The 25365-nt window shown below is 30.6% G+C and overlaps 1 protein-coding gene across 5 annotated transcripts; it reads left to right on the top strand.

Annotated features, from left to right (window-relative positions):
* Positions 1-9380: 9380 nt before the first annotated feature.
* LOC143054030 (cadherin EGF LAG seven-pass G-type receptor 3-like) lies at positions 9381-22516 on the top strand. 5 transcript variants are annotated; one of them, XM_076226875.1, is made up of 14 exons: positions 9381-9516; positions 11482-11659; positions 12461-12619; positions 13159-13293; positions 14166-14288; positions 15357-15545; positions 16638-16825; positions 17121-17218; positions 18027-18177; positions 18710-19266; positions 20052-20090; positions 20541-20578; positions 21395-21467; positions 21859-22516. In XM_076226875.1, the coding sequence occupies exons 1-14, from the start codon at positions 9451-9453 to the stop codon at positions 21998-22000; spliced, it is 2136 nt and encodes a 711-aa protein (XP_076082990.1). In that variant the 5' UTR covers positions 9381-9450; the 3' UTR covers positions 22001-22516. The 5 variants fall into 5 exon arrangements, with proteins under 5 accessions (XP_076082990.1, XP_076082991.1, XP_076082992.1 ...); XM_076226876.1 differs by having other exon boundaries at positions 21862-22516; XM_076226877.1 differs by lacking the exon at positions 21395-21467.
* The last annotated feature ends 2849 nt before the right edge of the window (positions 22517-25365 follow it).

Below are 25365 nucleotides of genomic sequence, written 5' to 3' on the forward strand. Positions count from 1 at the left end.
ATAACATGTTTTTTTTTGCTATCATTCATTTGCATAAATACAAAATAGGTATCATGTTATATCATTTTAATGAAAACCCTACCTACAGAATAGAAAACACTTAAAATATAACTCTAACCGATCCTTGGAATTAATAAAATGTATATTATAGATCTATGAATAGTGATGAAATTACGTTAGACCGACATAATCAAGTACACACGTCTAGGTCATGGTGCATGACTAGATCTCTAAGCAATGACACAGAAAAAAAGAATACAGGATTTTGACCACACAACAACCACACTCCAAGAAATAGTTGTACATATATAGACAATTACATGAGATAAGAACACATCATGAAGATAGTCTGACTAGATAACAGTACACACTGTTGTAGGGTTTAACTAGTTCGTCATCCCAAATCCTACACAACACTTTGTCTATATAGTGAAAACGTTTTTTGAGTAAAACCACATAATAAAGATCTTGAAAACTGCAACAACCGATAGTGACTTCTAACTTGGTGAAAAAATTAAAAGATAGTCACTTATATTTGGAAAACAGGATGAAAATGAATTCGCTACTACAGGCAGCTTGCTAAGGTTGCACATATGTTTGTGTTTTATTGCCGCTGCAAAAAGGAAGGTCGATGGAAGCACACAGTAAATCATAATGTAAATTTGACAAACAAAAGTTCAGTTTATCGTACTTGCAAGATAAATCTTTATACTAGCAGATGAAATTTTGTGAAACTTCAAAAAAGAAAGAAGAGAGGACAAACAGTGTCATGCAAAATAAACAACGAACATAACCTGTTAGTCCATACTAAAACATTAATGACAAATCTTTCACTCATGTACACATTCAGTTTGTTTGTTAATATGTTTAAAATAAAATCGTGTCCATTTAAACTGGATTTGAAACAAACGTACTTTTTTTAAAAGGTTAAAAATTCAGAATTTATCAATAATTGTGAGACTTGATATTATATGTATCAAAATCCTTATAATAAGCTGTTAACAAAACTTAGAATTTTTGAAATATTAAGGCTTTTCTACCTCAGGAATAGATTACCTTAGCTGTATTTGGCAAAACTTTTAGTCGAGTCTTTTGTAGACGAAAAAGACGAAATACCAAACTCTCCAAAATAAACTTAATCTATGATGAGCTTATTTACAACCACTGGGTCGATGCCACTGCTGGTGGAGATTTATTTCCCCGAGGGTATCACCAGCCCAGTAGTCTGCACGTCTGTGTTGACATGAGTTATCATTGATATGTTCATAATAATAAATTAACTGTTAACAAAACTTTGAATTTTTAAAATAATAAGGCTTTTCTACCTCAAGAATAGATTACCTTAGCTGTATTTGGCAAAACTTTTAGTCGAGTCTTTTGTAGACGAAACGCGCGTCTGGCGTAAGTGTCAAATTTTAATCCTGGTATCTATGATGAGTTGATATACACACCTTTAGTATGAGAGTAATTGCTGTAAAAACATATAAAACCTTCTGTTTATAAAAGGTATTATAAAATGTCCGGACGGATACAAAGAAAAAGTCTGCATGTCATTGCCTAGGCGCTGTGATGGTCTTTTATCAGTAATTAATGAAAAAAGATGAAGTATTGATGCCAATGAAACAACTCTTCACAAGAGACCAAAAATGACACAAAAATTTATGACTAAAGGGGAATGTACAGTCTCCAACAATGATTAAAACCCAGTACGCATATTCAGCTATAAAAAATCACAAAATCACAAACATAAAACAATTCAAATGAGAAAACTAACGGCCTAATTAGTGTACAAAAAAAATGAACGAAAAACAAATACGTAACACAGCACCAAACGACATCCACAAGCTTAAAAACCAGGTTTAATCCAACATTTTCTACATAACAAAAATCTTGTATCAAGTCAGGAATAGGAAAATTTTAATCCATTCGTTTGATGTGTTTAAGCCTTTGACTTTGCCATTTCATTTCCGTGTTGAAATTTTCCTCGAAGTTCAGTATTTTTGTGATTTTACTTTTTACAGTCTGCTAACTTGAGCCAGATCCCATACATATATATGGCGGGGTTTAACACGTAAGCAGGATTCCAACCTTCCTAAATGAGGAAATGTTATAAAGGAGAGGAGAAAGATGGTTAAGGCATAATCAACCTAGAAAATAATAAAGTTTCATTTGGGATATTTGTGTGATATATTGAGCAGTAAATCGAAATGGAAAAACAATTTTTAAGTTTATGCATTTACTTTCAAAGCTAAAAGGACTTGTACTTTTCAATAAAATGACGTTGTGGAAATATTATAAAATGTCATTCAGTTTGATTCCGCCTACTGGAGGAAAGTTATATATTATTTATTCATTATTATATATATTTTCAAAATCAATTATGTAATTCTTGAAGAACCATTTATAAACTGTGTTTCTGCATTTCAATACAAACTAAATAAATTTCAGAAGAATCAAAGTAATATTTTCCATACCAATAATTTTAATAGAACAAAAGTTTAATCAATTTTAAGCTTTTTAATACCAAACATATAATTTTGGAATAAATACGAATTCATTTAGAAATTCAACTATGACAGGTAACAATTTGATAGGTAAATGGTCCAATATCATCACCGACATTTGGTAGTGAATGAAAAGTAACAATTAAGTAATGAAACCCTACTTTCTGATTTTCGTACGTACAAGTTACTGCTGACACCTGCCATTCGGAAATCAAACAACTCAGTACGAAAAGTCATGTTCTTTTTTAATTACATTCTAGACAAAAAGTGATGTCAATCATAGTATGCAGCTATGCTCAAGGCCAAAAGTCTGAAATATCACAAACATAAAGTGTTTGAGGAAATATAAAGCGTGAGCACAACAATAAGGGTGGCCTTAACAAATAGGCAAAATTCGTTTAAGGTATTCATTGTTTAGACAAGTTGTATTCTTCGCTTACGAGTATTTAAATGATAAAATAACCTTGAAATTGACATAACAATTCGTCATTTCAATTATGTCAAAACTAAAGTGCAGACTACTGGGTGTATTTGCGTAATGCTCTGACTGATAGAATATAAGCAGCTATATCGATCGCCATGAAGTGGGCGTTTTAACTCAGTGATGATTACTACATCCTTATGAAGTTGTCTCTGGAAAATTTGTTTTCCTTTGGTCCTAAAGACTTCGAGAAAAAAAAACTTTCTTCACATTTGGTAAAATGTTAGGATATTAAAATTATATAGTGTTGATTTGATTCTGTAACGATGGCAGATCTGGGAGATTTGTATTTTTATTTTGAAAATCCTTTTGATTAAAACAAACATTTGAAAAAATACAACATAAAGTTGAAAACACAAGTGTTTTGAAATATCTGAAATTCATGAAACAAATGAAAAAAGTACAACAAAAATTAAGACATAAAACAAACAATGGCAAATAATATCATCTTTAAAAATTTTCAACTGACAGTTATAGAGTCTAGACGTACATAATGCAAATGAGCCAGAAGGAAAACGTTAATTAAAAGTAATACAAATGCATAAATTAACTTCAAAATTTGCATTGCCATAGATAAGATGTAATGAAAAATATTCAATTGAGGTTTCAAAGGATCTTGAGATATCCTGCCAAGAATGAAACTTTTGTATTTACAACTCCTTTTCATCGGCAGTGAATGCGATATGATAAATGTCCAAGAATGTACATGTATATTATGATTGCAGTATTTACTAATGGCATATTAATTGGTCTGTACCTAGAGAAATATAATAATATTTATTTATTTTATTTCATTTATCAAAAATTCAATCTAGCATTTTCAATTAAGTTTCAACCTTGTTTTCCTATTTTTTTTTAAAGTTTTTTATGATGCTTTGCATAACGTATAATACAAAATGTAATATCATTCTTGCTGCAATTGAAGTCGTCAATACCATACTATAAGAAAAGAGGGATTGTATTCCTCTATTCAGTCGATAAATTGCTATTAAATGAACAAGTACTTGGAATCATATTTAACTGGTCATTATCAAATTCAACAGCAAAGTCATTTACTGGTGGAGTTTTAATCATTGATATGGTCATAGTCATAAATTAACTGTTTACAAAACTTTGAATTTTTGAAAAATACTAAGGCTTTTCTACCTCACAAAAAGAATACTTTAGCTGTATTTTACAAAACTTTCGTACTCTATTAGGCTTTTAGAATTTTATTGTTCGAACGTCACTGTCGAGTCTTTTATAGACGAAATGCTCGTTTGCCGCAAATATAAAATTGCAATCCTGGTATCTATAATGCGTTTATTAACACAAAATATAAATGTCTTATACATCATATTTCTTACAGAAATTCTCGTCAACATCACACTCTCCAAATTAAACTTAAAACAAACACACAAACATATTTACACCAAATAGTGAAGAACAGAAGAAAAGATAGAACATGTACAAGCCATTAGATTTAAGCACTATACTATAAATAACTAATGTGTATATGCATTGGAACAAGAATCGTCCATATTGTCCGTCTTTCAACGCAACAGCACGTTCACCTGTACACAATATACAAATATACCAAGAGAAAAACAGATTATGTACTTGCTGTAATATAAAAAGTGTTGAAGATGTGTACCATTTTACTTAAGTGTGTCCTGTGTATAGATTTGTACGACTGCAGTTTTTACCAAACTATTATTATTCGTGGCCAAATGTGACAAAAATAAGGTATTTGTATCAAGCACAATCTAGATAGATAGTTTGACAATTGTGTTATTATTTGAAGTCTCCCTGGCAGATAAGATCACGTCTAAATTTTTATTTATTTGTCGATTGTTTTTTCTTATAATATTGTTCTCTGCTGTTCATTATGAATTACAATGTAATATGTCTGTGTTTCTGTAGCATGTAACTACTGCTTTACAAATAAAGAATTCGTTCATTCATATTAATTTTCTTTTTTTTCTTTTGGAGATGTAGGGTTATTAAGTGGTCCATAGCTATATGGGAACATAACAATATGTGTTGAATTGACTATAAGCCTAGATATCAATGGAAATGAACTCATTAAGTGTATTTGAGGCTGAAAATGGGAATGTTCAAGGATACAGTTTTTACTCAGTTTAATGTTTTAGTTACAACAGTTAACAAATCCTTTGCATCGATATTTCGAGTTCTTAGTCGATAAATTAGCCAGTTCTGATTAGAACCCAATATTTTCGTTGAAATAGTTTTTTGGACTATCTGTCACTAGAAAGATTCAAATCCAAATATGAAATCCAAAAGTTGACCAACATATATATTTAGAGCATGAACTCCCGTTTATTCAAACTAATAGTAATAACTGTTTTTTGATACTACAATAAAAAAAAGGAGTAATGCTCATATATATATGTACGACTTATTACAATTAAAAGATAGATAATAAAATACATAAAAGGGTATCTTTGTAACGTGAGTTATGATGTTTTGCATTGAAATTTTATCTTTGAAATATTAAAACATTTTATATTCGGTTTCATTCTAGAATGTTCATTAATAAATTGCATTCATCCAACGTGATCAGTCGCAATTTTATACTAAATGATGTGTGTTGAGTTATGTTTGAAATTTTGAAATATCCATTATACCTATAAACCCTATCATTAAGGATTGAAGTATGTCAAAACCATATTTAAAAAAAAAGAAATCGTGTTAGCTGTGCAAGGTTAATGGACATAATTTATATCAGTTTATGGTCTTGTATTACTTACAATTATATCTCAAATTTTTTTGCATCTCTTTCACCATTTTAAAATTGCAGTTGAAATATTGAGTAACTGTATGAATTTCTGAAAGGGTATAATTTATTGCCGCAATTTAAGGTTGAATTCAATATCATGTGCGAACTTAATTATATGACGACTTTCAAGATATGTACAAAACATCAAACTTGCGTAATTTCCCGACTGATTAATTTGATTTATTGTTAACCTTCTTACAGTCCCCAAAACATTTTGAAAAGTCCTTCTACATTTGATGATAACTTGACGATGTCTTTACAATCTTATCTAAATAGAATTAATTATTGTTCAAATATTTTAATATCATCTTTTATGTTGAAATTGAATACACATTTCGACGAATAAAAGCACTTCACTATATTGGGTTTTCTTCTATTTACCACTGATGTAATTACCTTTCCAAATGACGTTAAAATAGTCGGTAAATATACAAATTAGGCATCACGATTTTTACAATAGAAAGAAAAAAAACAACACACCTCATACCGTTTTAATTCTTAAAATTTAGAATAAAGTTAAAACGATTTTGATTACAATTATAAAACGTGTGCGTTATTTAACAATCATTAAAAGAAAAAAATGAATATTTAGCTGGAAAAAAATGTCTGTATTTTTTGTATGAATCAGTATGATGTAATATTCAGTCAAACATATTATACTCTTTTATGAAAAAGAAATACAAAGAAATATAGAGTTTGTTTGACAGAACACGATGAAACGAGCAACGTGGTTTTAATATGATAGGAGGATTTTGAATTATGGACAAGCGATAATTCTTCTTGTCATACAAATGTGATGTTTATAACTTGTTGAGTTGCTGTTATAAACGTGTACTTTTCTTGAATCGTTTGTTTGATGACGTTTAAAATATTCGAAATACCCTGATTAAGCCTGACACCGTAATTAAATCGCTCATTAATGTAAGGACAAAATGGAAATATACTTTCTTAACGGCTAGTAATGATAGTTAGGTTTCAGAAGTCTACCCTTTCGGCATACAGTAATGATAGTCTATCTTATAAACACATGTTTACAGGATAGGAATAAAATAATATAGCTCTTAAAATTCACTACTTGTCATACACAGGCAAAATTTGCTCCCGTGAATTTCACATGAATCTCACATGAAATTCACGTGAAAAATTTCATGTTAGATTCACCTCAAACGAGCTTATACATGAAACTCACGTGAAAATTTTCATGTGAATTTCACGTGAATTTCACGTGAGATTCACATGAATTTAAATTCACGTGAAATTGATGTGAATAAAATTTGCCTGTGTAGTCCTATAATTCCCCATTATCCTTATTCAATTTTGTAATTTAATACTGATTTTCTACAAATATACCATTAATATATAATATAAATACAACATAAGAACGACAAAAAACATTGATGCATTGTTAGAATTGTATATTCCTGTGCTATTTTATAAATTATTATAATAGTTTTGAAGTGGTATACTATTATGTTGGTTTGGTTTTTAAATCGGTGAGACACCCAGTAATTTCTTTTCCTGAACAAAAGTTTGTTTCCTGATAAGAGTACTAGTACTTAGATCCTTATTTCTAAGGGTAAACCGATTTGTAAACAACATTTCAAAAGATATTATAGATTAACATCACTCCCCTTAGTAAACAACCTTATTATGAAATACAGTGTGTGTATATGTTGAAAGAGAGGAAATTCAAAAACTCTATTTAAAATTAAAGGAAGCGAAAGTTATTTTTCTGAAGTTGAATAGCCTATCAGAAGTATTTTTAACCGATCTGTACTCTTGGTTGATCAGGTAAAATTGTTATGAAATTCAGACGAAAGAATCTACTAGATTGTACACGCAAAGTTTCTTGTTCTCGTCTATCTTTAGTAAATGTGTTGTGTTGTATACTAGTATATAACGTAGGACAAACCAACGATAACGTATTGATATCAATAAGTACTTCACTATATGCACTACGATACACACACAACATAATTATACCCTTAAACTAGAATTAAAGCAAGTAGAACATTGAGAAAAAACTAGTGGTGAAACGCTGGATCTACAACCACTTCCTACTCCCCTTTAGCACAATTCTCATTACCAGTCGTTTTCTGGTTTTATCCCGCAGTTGTTGACAACCAAAAACAAAAAAGAGAACTGGATTATGGCTTTGACAAACTGGAAAAAAAGTAAAATCACAAAAATACTGAACTCAAAAGGAAAAAAGGAAAATCAAATCGGAAAGGCCATCATCACAAGGCAAAATCAAATGACAAAACACATCAAAAACAAATAGACAAGAACTGTCATATCCCTGACTTGGTACAGGCATTTTCAAATGTAGAAAATGGTGGATTGAACCTGGTTTTATAGAGCTAAACCTCTCACTTAAAATATGCGACCCTGTTTTGCTAAGTTAATATACCAGACTGCTATTCATAACACAGAAGTGTCAATAAAACGTTAAGACATTGATTTTGACTTTACCATTTGTACCATTTCTTTATTAATTAAACGTAGGTAACAAAAATAGATCATCCAATTCTCCTAAATGGTAACTAATAGTATCTTTATCTGAATTTAAAGACACTTCCTATCCTTATCAATTATCAATTTCATTTTTAATGTCATACCTCGGAAAAACAGACACAGTCACAATTAAATTGTTATAACATGTACCTCGACTTCAAACCTCACATTTGTCCAAATTTTTTTTATCGCCATCTAATCTCAATCACACCTGGATGACAAATTGTGTTTTGCAAATTTATATTGGGTTGCTGTAAAACATGGAAGGGTTTCTAAGGAAAATGCGCACGTTTGAAATTGATTTGACCGTTGTTATGAAATTTAGTTGAAGAACAGCAATAATAGATTTGTGCAGTTGTATTTGGTTTTCTGTGGCGTGTAAGGATTTTGAGTAATGAATTAATAAACTATATCATTTTACAATATAAGAACACCTAACAGAAATGCACACTTAATAAATAGCTATACTATATAGTGAATTGATTGACAGGAAAGATGTGTTTAAACGTAAAACCTTCCATTCAGCCAGACAGCAAAAAACATCTACGCATTCAATGCAAATTTTAAATATAACAACATCATATTATAATAATATTATGTGTTTTTCAGTGGTTTTTTTTATTACATTTTATAAAATGCTCATCAGAACAAAACATTTTGAAATTTAATATATACTTATGTTTAAAAAACTCATTCAAATCCTTGTTCAAAATTTTCAAATGATTTTTTGCAACAATTTTGCGGTTTTTTTTCCCTCCGACCAACAAACAACCTGAAAGCATGCTGACGCAAAACAGAAAATAAAATATTATTTGGGTCTAAGTTTGATATGATTTTTTTGTGCAATTAATAATTTAATAACCTGATAACATCTGCTTACACATTCTGCATCAATATATATCTCCTGCTATGTAAAGAATTAACAATAATTAGAATTGAAATGTAAATGATAACCATAAACATTAAATCATTTTCGTTTTTAAGTGAAGAAAAACATACTAATATTCGATTAACGTCTTTCATTTTCTTTATTTGGAATTCAGTGACGCGGAAGAACGGTATTATTTAATAAACACAAAAATAAAAATGATTGGCGTAGAAATTTAAACGTACCCTTTCTTATATTACATTAATGTAAAATTACATAAACGGCAAAACCTTAAACAGGAGATATGCTATTTAGTATTTTACAATCTATATTGTTTTTGTCGTTTTTTTGGAAAGAAAGTTTATGTGCGGTAAGCAATTTTCCTTTTTGTTTTATGAATTAATGACCATCGACAACTTAAAAAAGTGTCTTTAAAAATATTATTTTTTGTCGATTTAGATCGTCATGGGGAATAATAAGTTAGTTACCTCACTATGATATACAATTTTACACAGAATATAATGAAGATTTGTCCATGAAGATTGGGGATGTTTCAATTATTTTAATAAGATAATAATAATGATTAGAAGAAATAACATTAACATTAACGGTACAAATTTTACTGCACCAGACATTTCGACAATCTCCCCTGGTCGATACGCAAATATTTCGATTCGGATATATCCTCTTTCGGGTTAGACATAGCTAAATTCATAGCAAACTAAGACAAAGAAAATATGACGGACATAAAGAAGATGAGTAAAAGATGAGTAAATGGTTATTAGATTAGAGCGTCACTGATGAGTCTTTTGTAGACGAAACGCATTTCTGGCGCAAATACTTAATTTCAATCCTGGTATCTAAAATGAGTTTATTTATAATATTGTAAAATAACGACAGTAAAAAGAAAATCTTTAAGAGCAGACAGATGTAAGAGAAATTGGATCTAACCGACAGAATCAGTTTAAAATTGCACTTAATTATTTTTAGAAGGATTTTTCTAAACAACATCACATAAAGAATATTCAGAACGAAAAGTCCCTGATTAAATCACAAAATTATTACAAACACATCACACGAATGGAAAACAACTGGCATTCTCCTGACTTAGTACAGACATTTCCTAGTGTAAAAATGTTGAATTAAACCTGTTTTTCTTAGCTAACTAAACCTGTCACTTGTAAAAATAAACTATTATTTATATAAACTCTAGACAAAATATAAATATACACAACTGAAACTAATATAAATAAAAGATATAGTAACATAATGATCATTACTTTACAAAAAGAAGTATCATAGTATCAGTAGATAAAACAGATCGCTGTTTTATTACTATTTACTTGCATGCTGCAATAAGGCCGTTAGTTTTCTCGTTTGAATTGTTATATATTCTCATTTCGGGACCTTTTATAGCTGACTATGCGGTGTGGGCTTTGTTTATTGTTGAAGGCCGTACAGTGACCTGTGTCGTTTTAATCTCTTGTGGAGAACGGTCTCATCGGCAATCATACCACATCTCCTTTTTTATATGCATGTCTTTTATTTTTATTTATTATTGTATATGGTTTTTTATACTCTGTGAAAAGATCATCTATGCTTACGTTTAAATTTTTTGTCAATATGCCGAATCATCAAGTTGTACTTATTTACTAACTTACTTACTTATGAATGCCAAAAGGATTTATATCATTTCTTCGAACAATACATCTTATAGGGTTACAAACATGTACAAGAACATATATAGGAAACCAATGTTGTGGCAATGTACTCGAAGTTGTGAAATAAATAAAATTCAGAAAATACTTACCTCAAATTAGTTATTATCTAATCACAGAATTTTTCTTAGTGTTGTATTCAAATTATGATTATAATTAGTAGAAGTGTTTGAGCTTTTTCCTTTCTAGGAAAAGACGAGGCGAATTCAATCTTATTTTTTAACATTTCTTTATTCCTGTATTGACACGAACCAACATTTATCCGCCTTACTATTACATATGCCTTATATACAACACTTTTATAATATATGTTCTAATCAAAATGGTTTTGCTAACGTTGTTTATCTTAAGAATTTAAAATCAAATATGTATAGTCAGAACCATGCATCAGATTACTAAACGTCATCACCCTCCCTTTCATAGAACGACACATACTTATATTAGATTGTATGTTGACTCTAAGGCTTTTATGTCTTTGCTTGCTTTTATCAGTTGATTATTTATCTTATTAGCACGCAATGTATATTTTACTCCTTGTTGCTGTTAATCATCGGTCTAAACTTCTTACATGTGTAGCTATGTTCATATTCATTTTATACTTGTTTATTGATTTTCAGGCTCCATTGTTCTCAGGACTCCCCACAGAAAGAAGTGTTGGAGAATTAGAAACAGATTCGCGTATTATATACCAGATAACAGCAACAGACCCTGATGGAGATGCTTTTGCATGTTCTATTGATTCTATAACACCTGCTTGGGGAGACTTTGATGTAACTTACAACACTCTTATATCAAGTAATACTATTCCCTTTTTAAATTTTAAATTGCTGTACTTACATGGAATTTCTCGTGTATTCCTGATTTTGTTTGGTTATTTGACATACCTTATTTATATCAGTGAAAGGAGTAGGTTTGGTAAGGTCCTAAAATGGCCCCCTATTTTAGCGTAATCTTCAAATTAGGATTTATTGACCAATATCACAATAAAGTATAGCTAATACAGTGACTAGATAGGAAATAAGATATTTTGTTGAAAATTGACGTTCCTGCGTTTGATTATGACTACACAAGTTGTACTCATATTGAATTTCCACGAAAAAAATGGGTAAATTTCCATAGATTATTGAACAGGAAACATAGAGCCAAAATATTTTATCTTGACCTTTTTGGGATGTAAAAATCAACGTGTTAGAATAACACTTTGACAAAAAATAGTTCTGTTTAACTTTCTCACATGTCTTTAAGTCAATTTAAAATCATTTTTTGTCTTGTGACATTGAACTTTATAATTGGGGCCAAATATGGCCTTTACCGAAATTACTCCTTTGAACAGCAAGACTCAAACAAGTCAAGAAAAGTTGGTATGAACATTTACTGGTTTTGTTGCTTTTCATTTATTTGTTTGTCTAAATAGGTGAATATATCAAGTATAAGACGAAAACACTGTTTCAACATTTTTTTTTTTACAAAAGTATCTACTGAAAATTTCAGACTTTATGATACTAAAGTTGATATAAATTCCAAACAGTGTGCACACATTTGCATGTTTTAATGTTATATTTCTAATTTTCTTCTTGTATGTATTTTATTTGACAGAATGGACTGTTAATACAGTAGGCCCTTCTTTTGATTATGCAAATACAACCCAGTTTACTGTAACTATAGCATGTGATGATAGCAATACGACCCCACGTACTGGAATTCTGACCGTTAAGGTGATAGACAATGATTTATTACAGTTTACCAACATGCCTGGTAAGTTTTTCTGTTCAAATACTACGATCCAATGTAGCCTTTATCTTCATTGTCAATGTCAGAATTATCAGAATCAGTTTACATATCAATCAAATGTGTTGCAATCTATGTTTGTTTATAAACACTTTTATAGAAAAGATCAGAGACAAACTGATGGTTTTCATTGGTTGCTGATTGTCCTATATGTTTTTCATTGCTTGTTTCAGCATATACTGGTTTTCTTTTTTAAATTGTTTCAAATTTTATCAGAAGTCTTCGAAGTCTTACAAGACCGTGTTTCTCGTTGTTGAAGTCATTACAATGCCCTATCTGCATTCTGTTGTTGATATTCCTTTTGGTTCTGTTGTATTGTTGTCTCATTGGCAATCATATCATGTCTTCTTGTTTTTATATAAGTATGCACTAATAGTTGAAGTAAATCAACGTTAATCTGTCGATTTTACGAATTGTGATGTTGTTAATAAAATCTGATATTTCTAAAAAGCTCTTATTCTTGAAATAAGATAGCTAACTTTGCTAATTATTGTATTATTTTACAGTATCGACGACGTCATTCGATGCATCAATAACGGGAGCTGGGACCACATTGTATACTGTTTCGGCAACTTCCGCATCAAATAGTGGATTACTATCGTATACGATCTCTCCTATGACTGATTTTTCAATTGATGCATGTGAGTTTCATATTGATATCTGAATCTGATTATACTTGCTAAATTATGGGCAGCTTTTTTGATGATGGTTGTAGTCTATCAAAATCTTACGGTGTTTATAAACCTGTAAGTAGTTTGTCTTTATGACTATCTTATATTGATGACAATCTCTCTGGAATTTGTAACTGAACTCGTTATACTGTTACGGTTAATTTGAAAATTAAAATCATTCTTACATTCTCCGTCATTTCTTTTCCGTAACATGCATACTGTCTGATATTCAACTAACAGAAAGCTGCAAGGGTGCCGCAGAGAAGATGATAGCCTTCAGACATGAAAAATGAAAAATGCAACAGATCAAGAATGGTAATACATGTATTACAAATACAAAGAGATGTGATATGATTGCCAATGAAACTATTATCCATCAACGTTCAAATGAAGTGGATGTAAGCAATTAAAGAAAACAGTACGTTCAACAGCAATGCTGGAAAACAAATACCGTAAAGCGGCTATGATAGGCACCGACAGATTAAAGACGGATTTAATTCTATGCATTGACTTAGAAATGTTTGAAATATAGAAATTGTCTAATAAAAACCACGAAATTACTATAGCAATATATACATCAACCCTAGGATATATGCATAAGAAATCAGATCCTCCATCTCTTAGACAAACGAGGTGCCTACCACAATCTATGCTACTTTTAATTGCACAAAAATAATGTAAACTATCTGACCATTCGAATTTTCTATCAATTGCATGTAACATGTATGATGCTTAAAAGTAAATACATCAAAATCATTGTTTATACAAAACTAGAATAAATTATACATACTAGGATTTAATGTCAACATAAAATTGTAATTATCATTCTTTTAATTTTGTAGCGAGTGGTAAGGTAACAAATAACGACCATTTGAACCGACAAATCGCTTCACCAGCAGATCTTTGGGTAACAGTCTCAGATGGAACCATTATAGCAGAAGAACATCTCAGAATTAACATGCACAGTAAGAATTAAACGCATTTATCTGTTTAAAAAACTGTTACCAAAACAAAAACATAAATTTCCTTTGCCAATCATAGCACCTGTAATGAGTGGGCTTTTTACCTTTCCTTATGTTCAGATAAAATACAAAAGAAAAAGTTTTAACATAATTAGTTTTGAAAGAACTGATTCAATGTCGATATTGATGTGAATGAAATGAGTAATTCTAAAAAGAATATTTTATGTAATACCCATTGTCTACTACTCTGAACCCTTAAACTATAATTATTAAATAAATCGTCGTTTAAATTTCAGAACAGAATTAATTCTTTCATCTCCTGATACATATTATCCGGTACTGTTCCCCAAGAATTTCCAATAATTGTATTGTGTTATTATCTTTTAAACAATTACGTTGATTTCCTATTTTCCAAATATAATAAATACTAAGTTCCTTGAAAAGTTCTGTGATGGAATTAAAATGTTCGGAAACTGCGATTCCTAACAACGTTAGAATGATAATTGAGTAATATTGATACACGTTACTATACATTGAAGAGGCATTTTGATTGCTAATGGTTTGTTCGATATTTGTAAACTTTTGAGTAAATCATTCCCATAATTCCCGTTAGTCTAAATATTCCACTTACAACATTTAACAACTCGAACGACCTTACAATGAAAATATCATTGGAGTTTTGAACTACAATTATATCTTTACATTTTCGTTGTATTGGGCATATCAATTATGCTATGAGTGTGTTTTTCTCTCGGTTTATATTTCATTATTAGTTTGATGTCAGTGTTTAATAATGACTCATTATATGTGTATCAAAAAATGTCATGTTAAACGCATATTCGCAATGATTAATACGTGTCCGTTTAAATCTTATTTATACTTATAATGAAGTAAATTAAATGGGAAACGTTTTATTTCTGTGTTCTGAAAAAAAGAAGAGATTACTACAACAAATATACTGCGAAAGACTGATTCTAAAAGGTTCAAAAAGATATGTAAAGCAAGAAAAATAATCAAAATAGAAAGATAGTAAAGTAATAAACCTATGGTAACTGACCTAAATGTTTCCAGACGTTAATAATGTACCATACTGGACAAACTTACTGACACCACAAACGATAACTATCGCTGAGGACACTGCGAGTGGAACTTTGTTGTATTCTCTGACCTCACAGGATAATGATGTGGGAGCAGCTTTGAGTTATTCCATGAATGTAATTCCTGTAACAGACACTACCAAGTTCTCTTTTAGTACAAACAGTAAGTCAACAAAAAGTATATTTTTTTTGCAACTGATAGTGTTAATTTATAATGCGTATTGATTTCACCGACAGGATGGGTTTTACATATTTTATGCATTAATAGTTGCATCGTTTGCCCCGAATTATAATAAAGATATAACGCGATGATTGTTAAGGCTAATAATGCAAAAAATAAAGTAAAATCTTTATGTATCCAATTGTGAACTCTAATAGCGTATTGAAGTTTAATCTGAAAGATTCCCAGCACAAATTTCGTAAAGGTCAAGTGAGGCAGGAGAAACTAAGGGGACATTTAAATCTCATAGTCGAAGTAAATCCAACAACGCTGTGGCAAAAATCGACAGACGTTGAAAGATACATTTATAATACTAGCAGACGTTATCATTTTTGGTTGGAATTAGAAGACCATCAATGTTATAAAAAAATTAATTGAATCTCATTATTAGTAGCGATACTGTATTTAGAAACAGGGAAAGCGTATCCTATTGTATAAAAAGAAGAATATGTAGTATCATAACTAATGCTAAAACTCTCCAATAAAACCAAATAATGTAGAAGTTACCAGCTCCGTACGACCTTTAACTATGAGCAACACCAATACCGCATATCAAACAATAAAAGGGCCCGAAATGACAAATGCAACGCAACTGAAACCTTAAAAACTGAAGGTCGTGTTTATGTATGAAACAATAAATAAAAAACTAAAATGATGTGCAGCAGCAAACGGCAATTATTTAATAACAGGCGCTTGACTTGGGAACATACAGCATTCGTCAGGCTAAACATGTTTTTAGAAAATGTATCACTCAGAGGGATTGAAATTCTAGTTTGAACAAAATTTTTGGGAAAATGTGTCATTTTCGTCTTTCTTTTTGTAATATTTTATGGAACATAATGCAGTATGTTGCCATGGTAATCCTGTTTCTATTTGCTCATTTGGTTGTTAATGTTACTAATTTTAGAAAAATGTATCACTCAAATGCAATTACGAAGTGCTAACATAGGGAAAACATTGATTAAAGAGTTACAAGCTTAAGACCTATTGAAAATGAAATAAACCTAATCCCCAATCAAACACTATATTTTACAGCTTTAGAACTACGGTTGGCATCAGGACAAAGTTTTGATTACGAGACAAGGAATTTTTACAACATAACATTTACTGTCGATGATACAATGGCATCCACCACTTCTATACTTTATGTTAACATCCAGAATGCCCATGAAGCATGTTATTTCGACCAATCTTTGTATCACGTGACTGCCCCAGAAGGAGCCGTAAGTTTTGATTATGTATTGATACATTATTTCTAGCATAAATAAAATATTCAAGGTCATTTTTTTCTTCCGTCTCTAGAATTAAGTCCATCATTGTATCTTATAAAATTGCTGTTTAAAGAACATTTATCAATATTATATAGAATGGTTTTAAGGGAAATTTTATACATTTATTTATCTTGACAGTCATTATTTTTACCATTCAATACAGAATTCGTTGGTGTTGGACTGCTAAAATTATGAAATTATTTTTTTATGGTATTAATAAGTCGCCTGACTATTCTTTACTCTTTAGAGTGGAACCGGATCTATGAACCCAAATTTTGTTGTGAGTGACTACGATGGAACTTCGACGTATTCATATTCTTTCCTGAGCTTTAATAATAGCAACAGGTAATATAATAAAAAAACAAAAGAAAAAGAGTTGATTGAAAGATTGAAAGTATGGCCAGTTGCATTCGTATTTTGGACGGAGAAAATTACCCATCGACATTTAATATGTATATTCTTCGCCTGGATCGACCGGATAACAGGGCTATAAATTTAAGCCTTAACTGTTAATAAAACGCAACAACGAACCATGCAAAACATGGCACTTATGAAGTCCATTGGGATTTATTTGCATGTTTTGAAAGCTGTAGAAATCGGGGCAACATGAGACGATTCCATTTCAATTGACTCGGTTGCATATGAGTACACATGATAGTTAAACGAACCCTCCCCTATGATAAGATTAACTGTCTAGTGGGATAGGTCCGTATACCGCTACTGTAAAGTCAGATTGTAGACAAGTCGTTATGAGATGAAAGAACGAAAATGGTTGTTTTTTTTATATGTTTTCAGTTTTGATTCTGAGTATCTTTACGTTTTTTGTGTGATCATGCATCATAGATATTTTGGATAACAGACATCCTTCATCAGTATGATCACGATGTAAAATGAATCATGTCAATCTATTCTAATTATAAAGCTATCACAATCTTGAAATTTATACAAAAAAAAACAGTTTCAGCGAACATCAGACATTATATTTGAAGGTTTAAAGAAAGGCTTGCTATATATTGCAATTAATGTTTATAGAAGTATGACGTAGTAAATTCTACAAATGTGAGAAAATGGCATTAAGTTACCTTTGTTTTTTAAATTACCATATGAACATTAATTTAACTCAAAATACTTAATATTTCTGTCGTATTTTCAGATTTGCTATTGACGCTTCTACTGGAATAATAAATTATGCTGTTCATTATGATATAGATAATAGTGCAATGCCCTACCTAGTGTATCTGACAGTTATTTGTACCGATACAACATCTAAAACTGGTACATCTCAGGTCGAAATAACAGTAACTGTAAGTATACACTACCAAACTTATTACATATATGGTGAAACAAACAACTAAATAATAATCTGTACGCATACGTCGCCTCAAACTGAAAGATGACATGTGGCAATACCAGTAATTCCTGTGAAACAAACAATACATGTTAGCATACGATACAACACCGTAAAGATAAATCGAAATAAATAAAGACTTTTAGCTCACGATACAATGGGAATCATGATAAATGTATGGAAAAAGTATAACCTGTCAAACTCTCTTTGATTTGGGCTTTTATGTTTTGTCCTTTTGCTATACCACTCAAACATCTATATATATATATTTTTTAATTTTGAATGTTTCAATTTATATTTATATTAGCATTCAAGTACTCAACCAACAGACTGTAAACAGAAATATTTATATCACAATTGCTATGATGTATTTTAGTATATTTTAATGCTTCAAGATTAAATCTATATCATTAAAAAAGATAGCCTGTAAAGTGTACGGGCTAGATATTATGAAATCCTATATTGAATTGTACTTTTTTATATAATAGGATGTAAATGACAACGCCCCATCCTTTTCTACTGCCAGTAGTCTACTTACAGTTAACCAGTATACATCTCCAGGAACAACAATTGGCAGTGCCGCTCCAACAGATGCTGACTCGGGAGTAAATGCGGAGTTTACTTGTAGCGGTACATCAGCAGTTTCAGCAGCTCTTACGTACTATCAGATCGGATCTGATTGTGGTGTATATCTTTTATCATCACCTGATGGAACGTTAGCATATGGAACCATGTATACAATGACAATAACGGCAGTCGATAAAGGAAGCCCAGCCCTCACATCAACATCAACGGTTGACATCTTGTATAAAGAGTTGACAACAACTACTGTCACTACAACAACAACAGCTAATCCTTATAATTTCTGGGATGACGATGGTGCAGTAGCAGCCTTTTCGATGGCAATAATTTTAGCATCTCTTTTAGCTGTAGTGTTCCTTTATTTCTGTATTCGATGCTGCTACACTGGATTGTGCTGTGGTCCTGACCCATGTGACTTCTGTAATTGGTGTAATAGTAGAAACTGTAATTGCTGCCAACATAGGTAACATTGAGCTCTTTCATAATTATTCTTTTAAATATTTTTATGGCCCCGCAACGAAGTTGTCGGTGCCATATAGTTTATCCTTGTCCGAAATTCCGAAATTCTGTAATTCCGTAATTCCGTTATTCCGAAATTCCGTCATTCCGTCATTCCGTCATTCCGTCATTCCGCAACAAAACCATTATACGGAGTTTTTTTCTAAACGCCTTCAGATATATGGCTGATTTTTGGTATGTGAGTTAACCATAATGAGTTACAGATCAAGTTTAAGTTTCGTTCGGTCCGCTAATTTTTGCCGAAATTACGGGCTTTGTACTTTGATAAATTGTTGAAAATCACAGTTATACAGACTTTTTTTCTAAACGCATTCAGATATTGGGCTGATTTTTGATATGTTAGTTAACCATGATGAGTTACAGATCAAGTTTAAGTTTCCTTCTGCTCTGCTAATTTTTGCCGAAATAAAGGGCTTTGGACTTTAATAAATTGTTGAAAATCACAGTTATACAGACTTTTTTTTCTATACGCCTCCAGATTTTGAGCTGATTTTTTTATATGTGAGACTACCATCATGTTTTTGTCCACATGTAATATTCAAATTGGAGATTTTACAACTTTTTGGTACGGGGCCATTCGTGTCGCTTTGACACATCTAGTTTTATCTATCATTTTTTTTTAGATATACCTTTATAAAGTATTTTCAAAGTTGTTATTTTCTTGCTTTTTTTTCAGTTGGTAATCATTAATTTATCTATTTTTGTTCAATATTATTATCTAATTTTCAGAAACAGACCGACCCGTACTATAACACCACAGGAATATAGGTAAGTATGTTCTATAAAAACAGAAATATTATTGCATATTTCCCAAAGCTCACAAGGCTTTAATAAACTATTTATATAGAAATACAGAAAAATGAAATATATATGACACCTACAAACAATAAGAAATTTCTTTTTTTCAATATGTGTTCAGAGTTCTGTAGATTTATTTAACTGATATGTTTATTATTATCTGCAGCACAAAGTTAAACCTACCTTTCTGTGAAACGCAAATCACTTTTGATATGAATGAACTGATATATCAAAGAGTTTTTCTTCCAAGCGCTGTTAAGCTATTTGTCCATTTCTGTGTATTGACTTCTGTGTTTAGTTTTGCTTTTTCTATGTGTAATGTTCCTTTCAGTTACTTCCTTTTGTAACTATCTCCGTTTTAAGCCACAGCTCTGTATACCGTATTCAATGTTATTTCAAATTGTTTGTTTTATTCTTCAGAAATCCCAGGAGAGCTGACGAATTTGATTATTATGATAGTAAGTATTTCATTCTTTTTCTAATAGATATAGGAAGACGTGATATGAGTGCCAATAATACGACTCACCATTCAAGTCACTATTTATAAAAGTGAACCATCAAGATAGAGTCTTCAACACGTATCCTTGGCTCAAGCAATAAAGGGCTCCAAAATATTATTAGTGTAAAACCGTATAAACGGAGAAACCAACGGTCTAATCTATATAAAAATGAGAAACACGTATGAACCACATCAACAAACGTCAACTACTGGCCATCAGATTCCTGACTTATAACAGGAACAAACGAGTGCAGCGGGGTTAAACGTCTTAATGGTACCAAATATTCTTCCTTATCTGAAACAATAATGTGACATCACAACATAGAAAGACACACTATAAAATATCTATTGGAATGGCTAAACTTAATAAGAAATCGTAGTAAAACAACTGAACATACACTGCACGAATAAATTTGATCTATGATTGAATGTAAATACAAAGTTAATAAAAATAGGGGATGCATAATTAAAGTAATTGACTCTTTTTAAAATATTTCTTTTGAGTAAAAAAGTTTAATGAGAATGAGCGTGATTAAGAAAACCTATCGGAGAGATTTCACCCTTTAGAAGTACAAAAAATTACAAGCTACTGAAAAAGAAATTATAAATTTTCAGATGCAAATCCTCAAATACTTGTTCGTTTTATCGGTGTTTATCTTATCTATATATAAAAATGTCCTGTTTTTCATAGCTCATAAGTGGGTTAATATATTTAGATATTAATAAAATTACATTAACTGCTGTTTATCGCGTTTCTTGTTTCTTCTTTTCTAAGAGAATTTTGATAGTGACTACGAATCCCTGAAAAATGAAGAATTAAGAAGACCAAGGCAATTAAACAGTAGTAGGTTCGTATCGTGTGCATCAGTCAAGCTTTAATATCAATTTCAAACGTTTCGGATTTTTTTCGGGTGTGTACGATCTGGTCGCAATCATAAAAGCAGTGTAGTCAAAGGAGGCATAAACACTGTTTGGGGGATATTTAAACCGAGATCGTTTCATTCCTGGTCTTGAAAAAATGTTTTTTGTCTGCGAATTGATACTAACAACTACAAAAAATTAACCAAATACCGGTTACATTGAATAGGAAGAAATTACTTTAGAAATAAACATTCAATAAATAGTAAAAAATCAAAACTTGAAAATGTTCAAATTTTTGTGCGAAGGCATGGCGTATTCTATAAACTGTTTTCTTATTACGAGATCAAAACGTAACACTCTGTCAACATTTTCTTTCAGCAGCAGAGTACATGGATTACGAGACTACCCGGACTTTCCGAACTCACAATCAGCACAACTCACCCCTTCCAATGGTAAAATGGTAGAACCAGGCAGAGTGGTGTTTACGCGAGGAAGGCCATTGCCTATTGGATATTATTGATCATATAACTACGATAGAAAGTTTTCACAACTTCTTAATGAACGAGACAAGATTGTTTTACATTCAACATTTGCATAAAATACGTTTTTATTTATTGATGTGGCTCGCCATATGTGTTTTCTGTTTGTTTAATGTTCATCATAATGTATTTGCATGGTTGATAATGTTATGTTTTCAGCTGTTAATTCATCTGACATTGTTTTTATTTTGATCTTTATTTGTCATGCTCCATCTTTTATATCTATTTGTAACAATTGTCTTTCATGTTCATTGGTTACATTTTGTTTTGTTTTAATTTCATCGCTCTATTCCATATAATTCAATTTTATATTATTTTCTGATTAAGTCTTTGAATAAATTTGACAAAACAAAACAGGTCAATGACGAAAATGACACCTACATTTTTTTTTATCAAAACGAATAGCTCCATGTATATTTTATGTTTTATGATACAAACTGACGCATAGTTAATGTATTTTGTTTACTTGTATATTGTTTATTAAAACAAAGTGACTAGTTCTATACTGTTGAAGGCCAAATTTTATATTCTTGCCCTTGTTTGATGAAAAAATGACAGGCATATTACGACTTCTCTTTAGTTTACGTTATTCAGTAATTTCACCTCTTATTTCAAGATACGGTTAGTACCGGTGTTACGTGCCTTTATAAAAACGAAACGATACTGAGAAGCATTCTTAAGGGTTTCAACAGACGAAACAATTGATGATGATACATTGAAATAAATTCATAATACGCATTTAAAGCCAACAAGTTCTTAATGTTGGCATTTGTTTTTGTATAACCAACGGAAGTAGTTTCTCAATTGATGCTAACGTTATTGAACTTTGAAGACTTACTCACTTTGATACCACGTTAAGATAGTCGGTAAGATAAATTCGTTACATACTGTGATCTCACCCTATATAGCATTTACTGACCCCATATATATCGTATTAGTACACTAGCACACTTTGTAACTAATTTTATTTAATAAATTGATAGCATTGTCTTTCCCTTACCCTTACAGACACAACCTCTTTCAAAACGTTATTGGTATAAATGTGTTAATGAATATTTACATAACCTATGCACACTTATTTTGTCAAATTGCATGGTCATGCGCTGTTTTTGATAACAAAGAATAAGGATACAACTTTCTATCATGTCAAAATATTTTTTTTCTAAAATGCGAAAACACATTTGCGTAATGATTTATTTTTCTATTATCTAATTGTAACTTTTTTCAATAAGTCGTATCAACATAATTTGCAAAATTTAAATGATTTCAAAACATTAATACAAAACATGACTTAAGGTAAATTTCAGTTCAATTGATGCATTTGCATGAATTATCTGTATTTCATTGAAAGAGGGATATGGCGTGAATAATTCAACTTTTCAAACTTCAGTATTAAGATGATGCAGATAAAAGGATTAACTATTTGTTAATAATATCAAATAAATAGAAATTGAGTCTGAATATATACATCTCTATTCAACTGGAATTAGAAACGTCGAAAGGGTAAAAGGGTAGAATTAAGGAAACAAGAAAAGAAAAGAAAGAAGAAAAGGCGACAATGATATGATAGACGATCTAAATAAGTAAATTCGAACCCACTTATTATACATACGAATTATAGAATATTAAAAATATGAAGTTGACCAAACTGAATACTTTTTTTTCCCTCATACACCTCTTTGATATTTTAGTTATTTCATTTAAAAAGTCGAAGCACCATCCAAATATTCAGAATCATTTGATGTATTGTACGGTGGAAAGGCATCAGCCGATTTATAAAATTTACAAGTGAAAAAGTTTTAATGAAGATAATACTATTACTAACCATTAGTTCTGTTATTGTTCAAACAGGATATTGTGCAGTGAGTATCTTAACCTTTACAATATTATGTAACATCTTTGATCTCACTACTTGATTCTGTTTTTCGTATGAAAGGAACTAGTTTTGTACAATACATTCAGCATAAGAACTTTGTTGATGTGTAATCCCTGTTCTTGTTTTCTTTAAAATTAATTGATCGAAAATTGTTTTTTCATTAAAGCAAACCGGTGGAATGAACACCGCTGGAAAAGTTCAAAAGCAGTAAAACAATGTATTCTGCAGCAATAATTTGTTGGATTTTTCTGTTTACTTTTTCAAAATTGTAAATTTATTAATAGATCATTGTTTTGTTGAATGTGTATTGCAACAAGAAATCAATTTGTGATGTTTAATCAGACATTTTATATGCAACTTTGGTAAGTGTTTTGTGGTTTTAATCACAACTTTCTATGATCAAGAGGTTTTTAGTTACATGTATATGCTTCTATATATTTCTGATGTGACAATGTGTATATTCTTACACCACCAACTACATAAGTTGATCTTTTTCAATGAGTAATTTACGACGAATGACCACAAACAGTCCTTTATATACGAACTCGAAATTAATGTTGACATTAATGATACAAGTTTAAGCTTTCCATAAAGATATCAAGTATTTCAAGTATCAGAAATTATTTTCTGCTAATGTTTTTGTATTCTTGTTGATTTCTGATTTTGGGGGTTTTTAGAGAAAAAGACAGTTTTATATTTATTGTTAGAGTAACCCATAATTGGTGCTTTAAATTTAAATGTCTTGTCAAATAATCTAACCATAAATACAAGGATTAAAATTGTTTTGGTAAGCTGTGCGTTTCGTCTATAAAAGACTCATCATTAATGTTGGAATAAATAAAAAGTTAAAACTGCCCAATAAAATACGAAGTTGAACAACATTGAGAAACCAAAGTTCCAAAAGGGTGTTCAAAATATGATAATCTCTTTCTGGGACTGAAAATCTTAAGTATTTCGAAAACAGTTTTGAAAATAGTTAATTTATAATTAGGACCATACAATGATAATTAACGTCAACGCTAAAGTGCTGACGAATAGACTGGTGATACCAGGGTGAGAGATCTCCACCAGCGATGACATCGTCCCAGTGGTTGTAATGTAAACTGATAATAAATACCAGGATACTTATTTTGTATGCAAACAATTCTTATATATGCATGTATGTGGCTTATGAAAGAGTCATTTTAGATCCATACTTTCTAAATTATATCACGTGAATGTTTAAACAAAATACGTTTGACAAACAAAACATTATAATTACATATCAGTCAGTTTTAGTCAAGAACCCTTTCATTTTCGAATACCGTAATATTTTTATTGACTGACGAACTGATATTGATTCAAAACACATCATACATAGGAAATAATGTGACACAAAACTAAACTTTTTATACAGATTAAAGTATAGGAAATGAGTAAATGGATAATAAACATATGCATTTTGTCTATCATGTGCTTCTTCGCCAACAA

This window comes from Mytilus galloprovincialis, chromosome 12 (assembly GCF_965363235.1).
Source record: "Mytilus galloprovincialis chromosome 12, xbMytGall1.hap1.1, whole genome shotgun sequence".
NCBI lineage: Eukaryota > Metazoa > Mollusca > Bivalvia > Mytilida > Mytilidae > Mytilus > Mytilus galloprovincialis.

Coding starts and splice junctions, on each gene's coding strand:
- LOC143054030 (XM_076226875.1), top strand. CDS start 9,451: ATGCTATTTAGTATTTTACAATCTATATTGTTTTTGTCGTTTTTTTGG. Junction 11,660..12,460: donor TTACAACACTCTTATATCAA/GTAATACTATTC, acceptor TTTATTTGACAG/AATGGACTGTTAATACAGTA. Junction 21,468..21,858: donor AGGCAATTAAACAGTAGTAG/GTTCGTATCGTG, acceptor ATTTTCTTTCAG/CAGCAGAGTACATGGATTAC.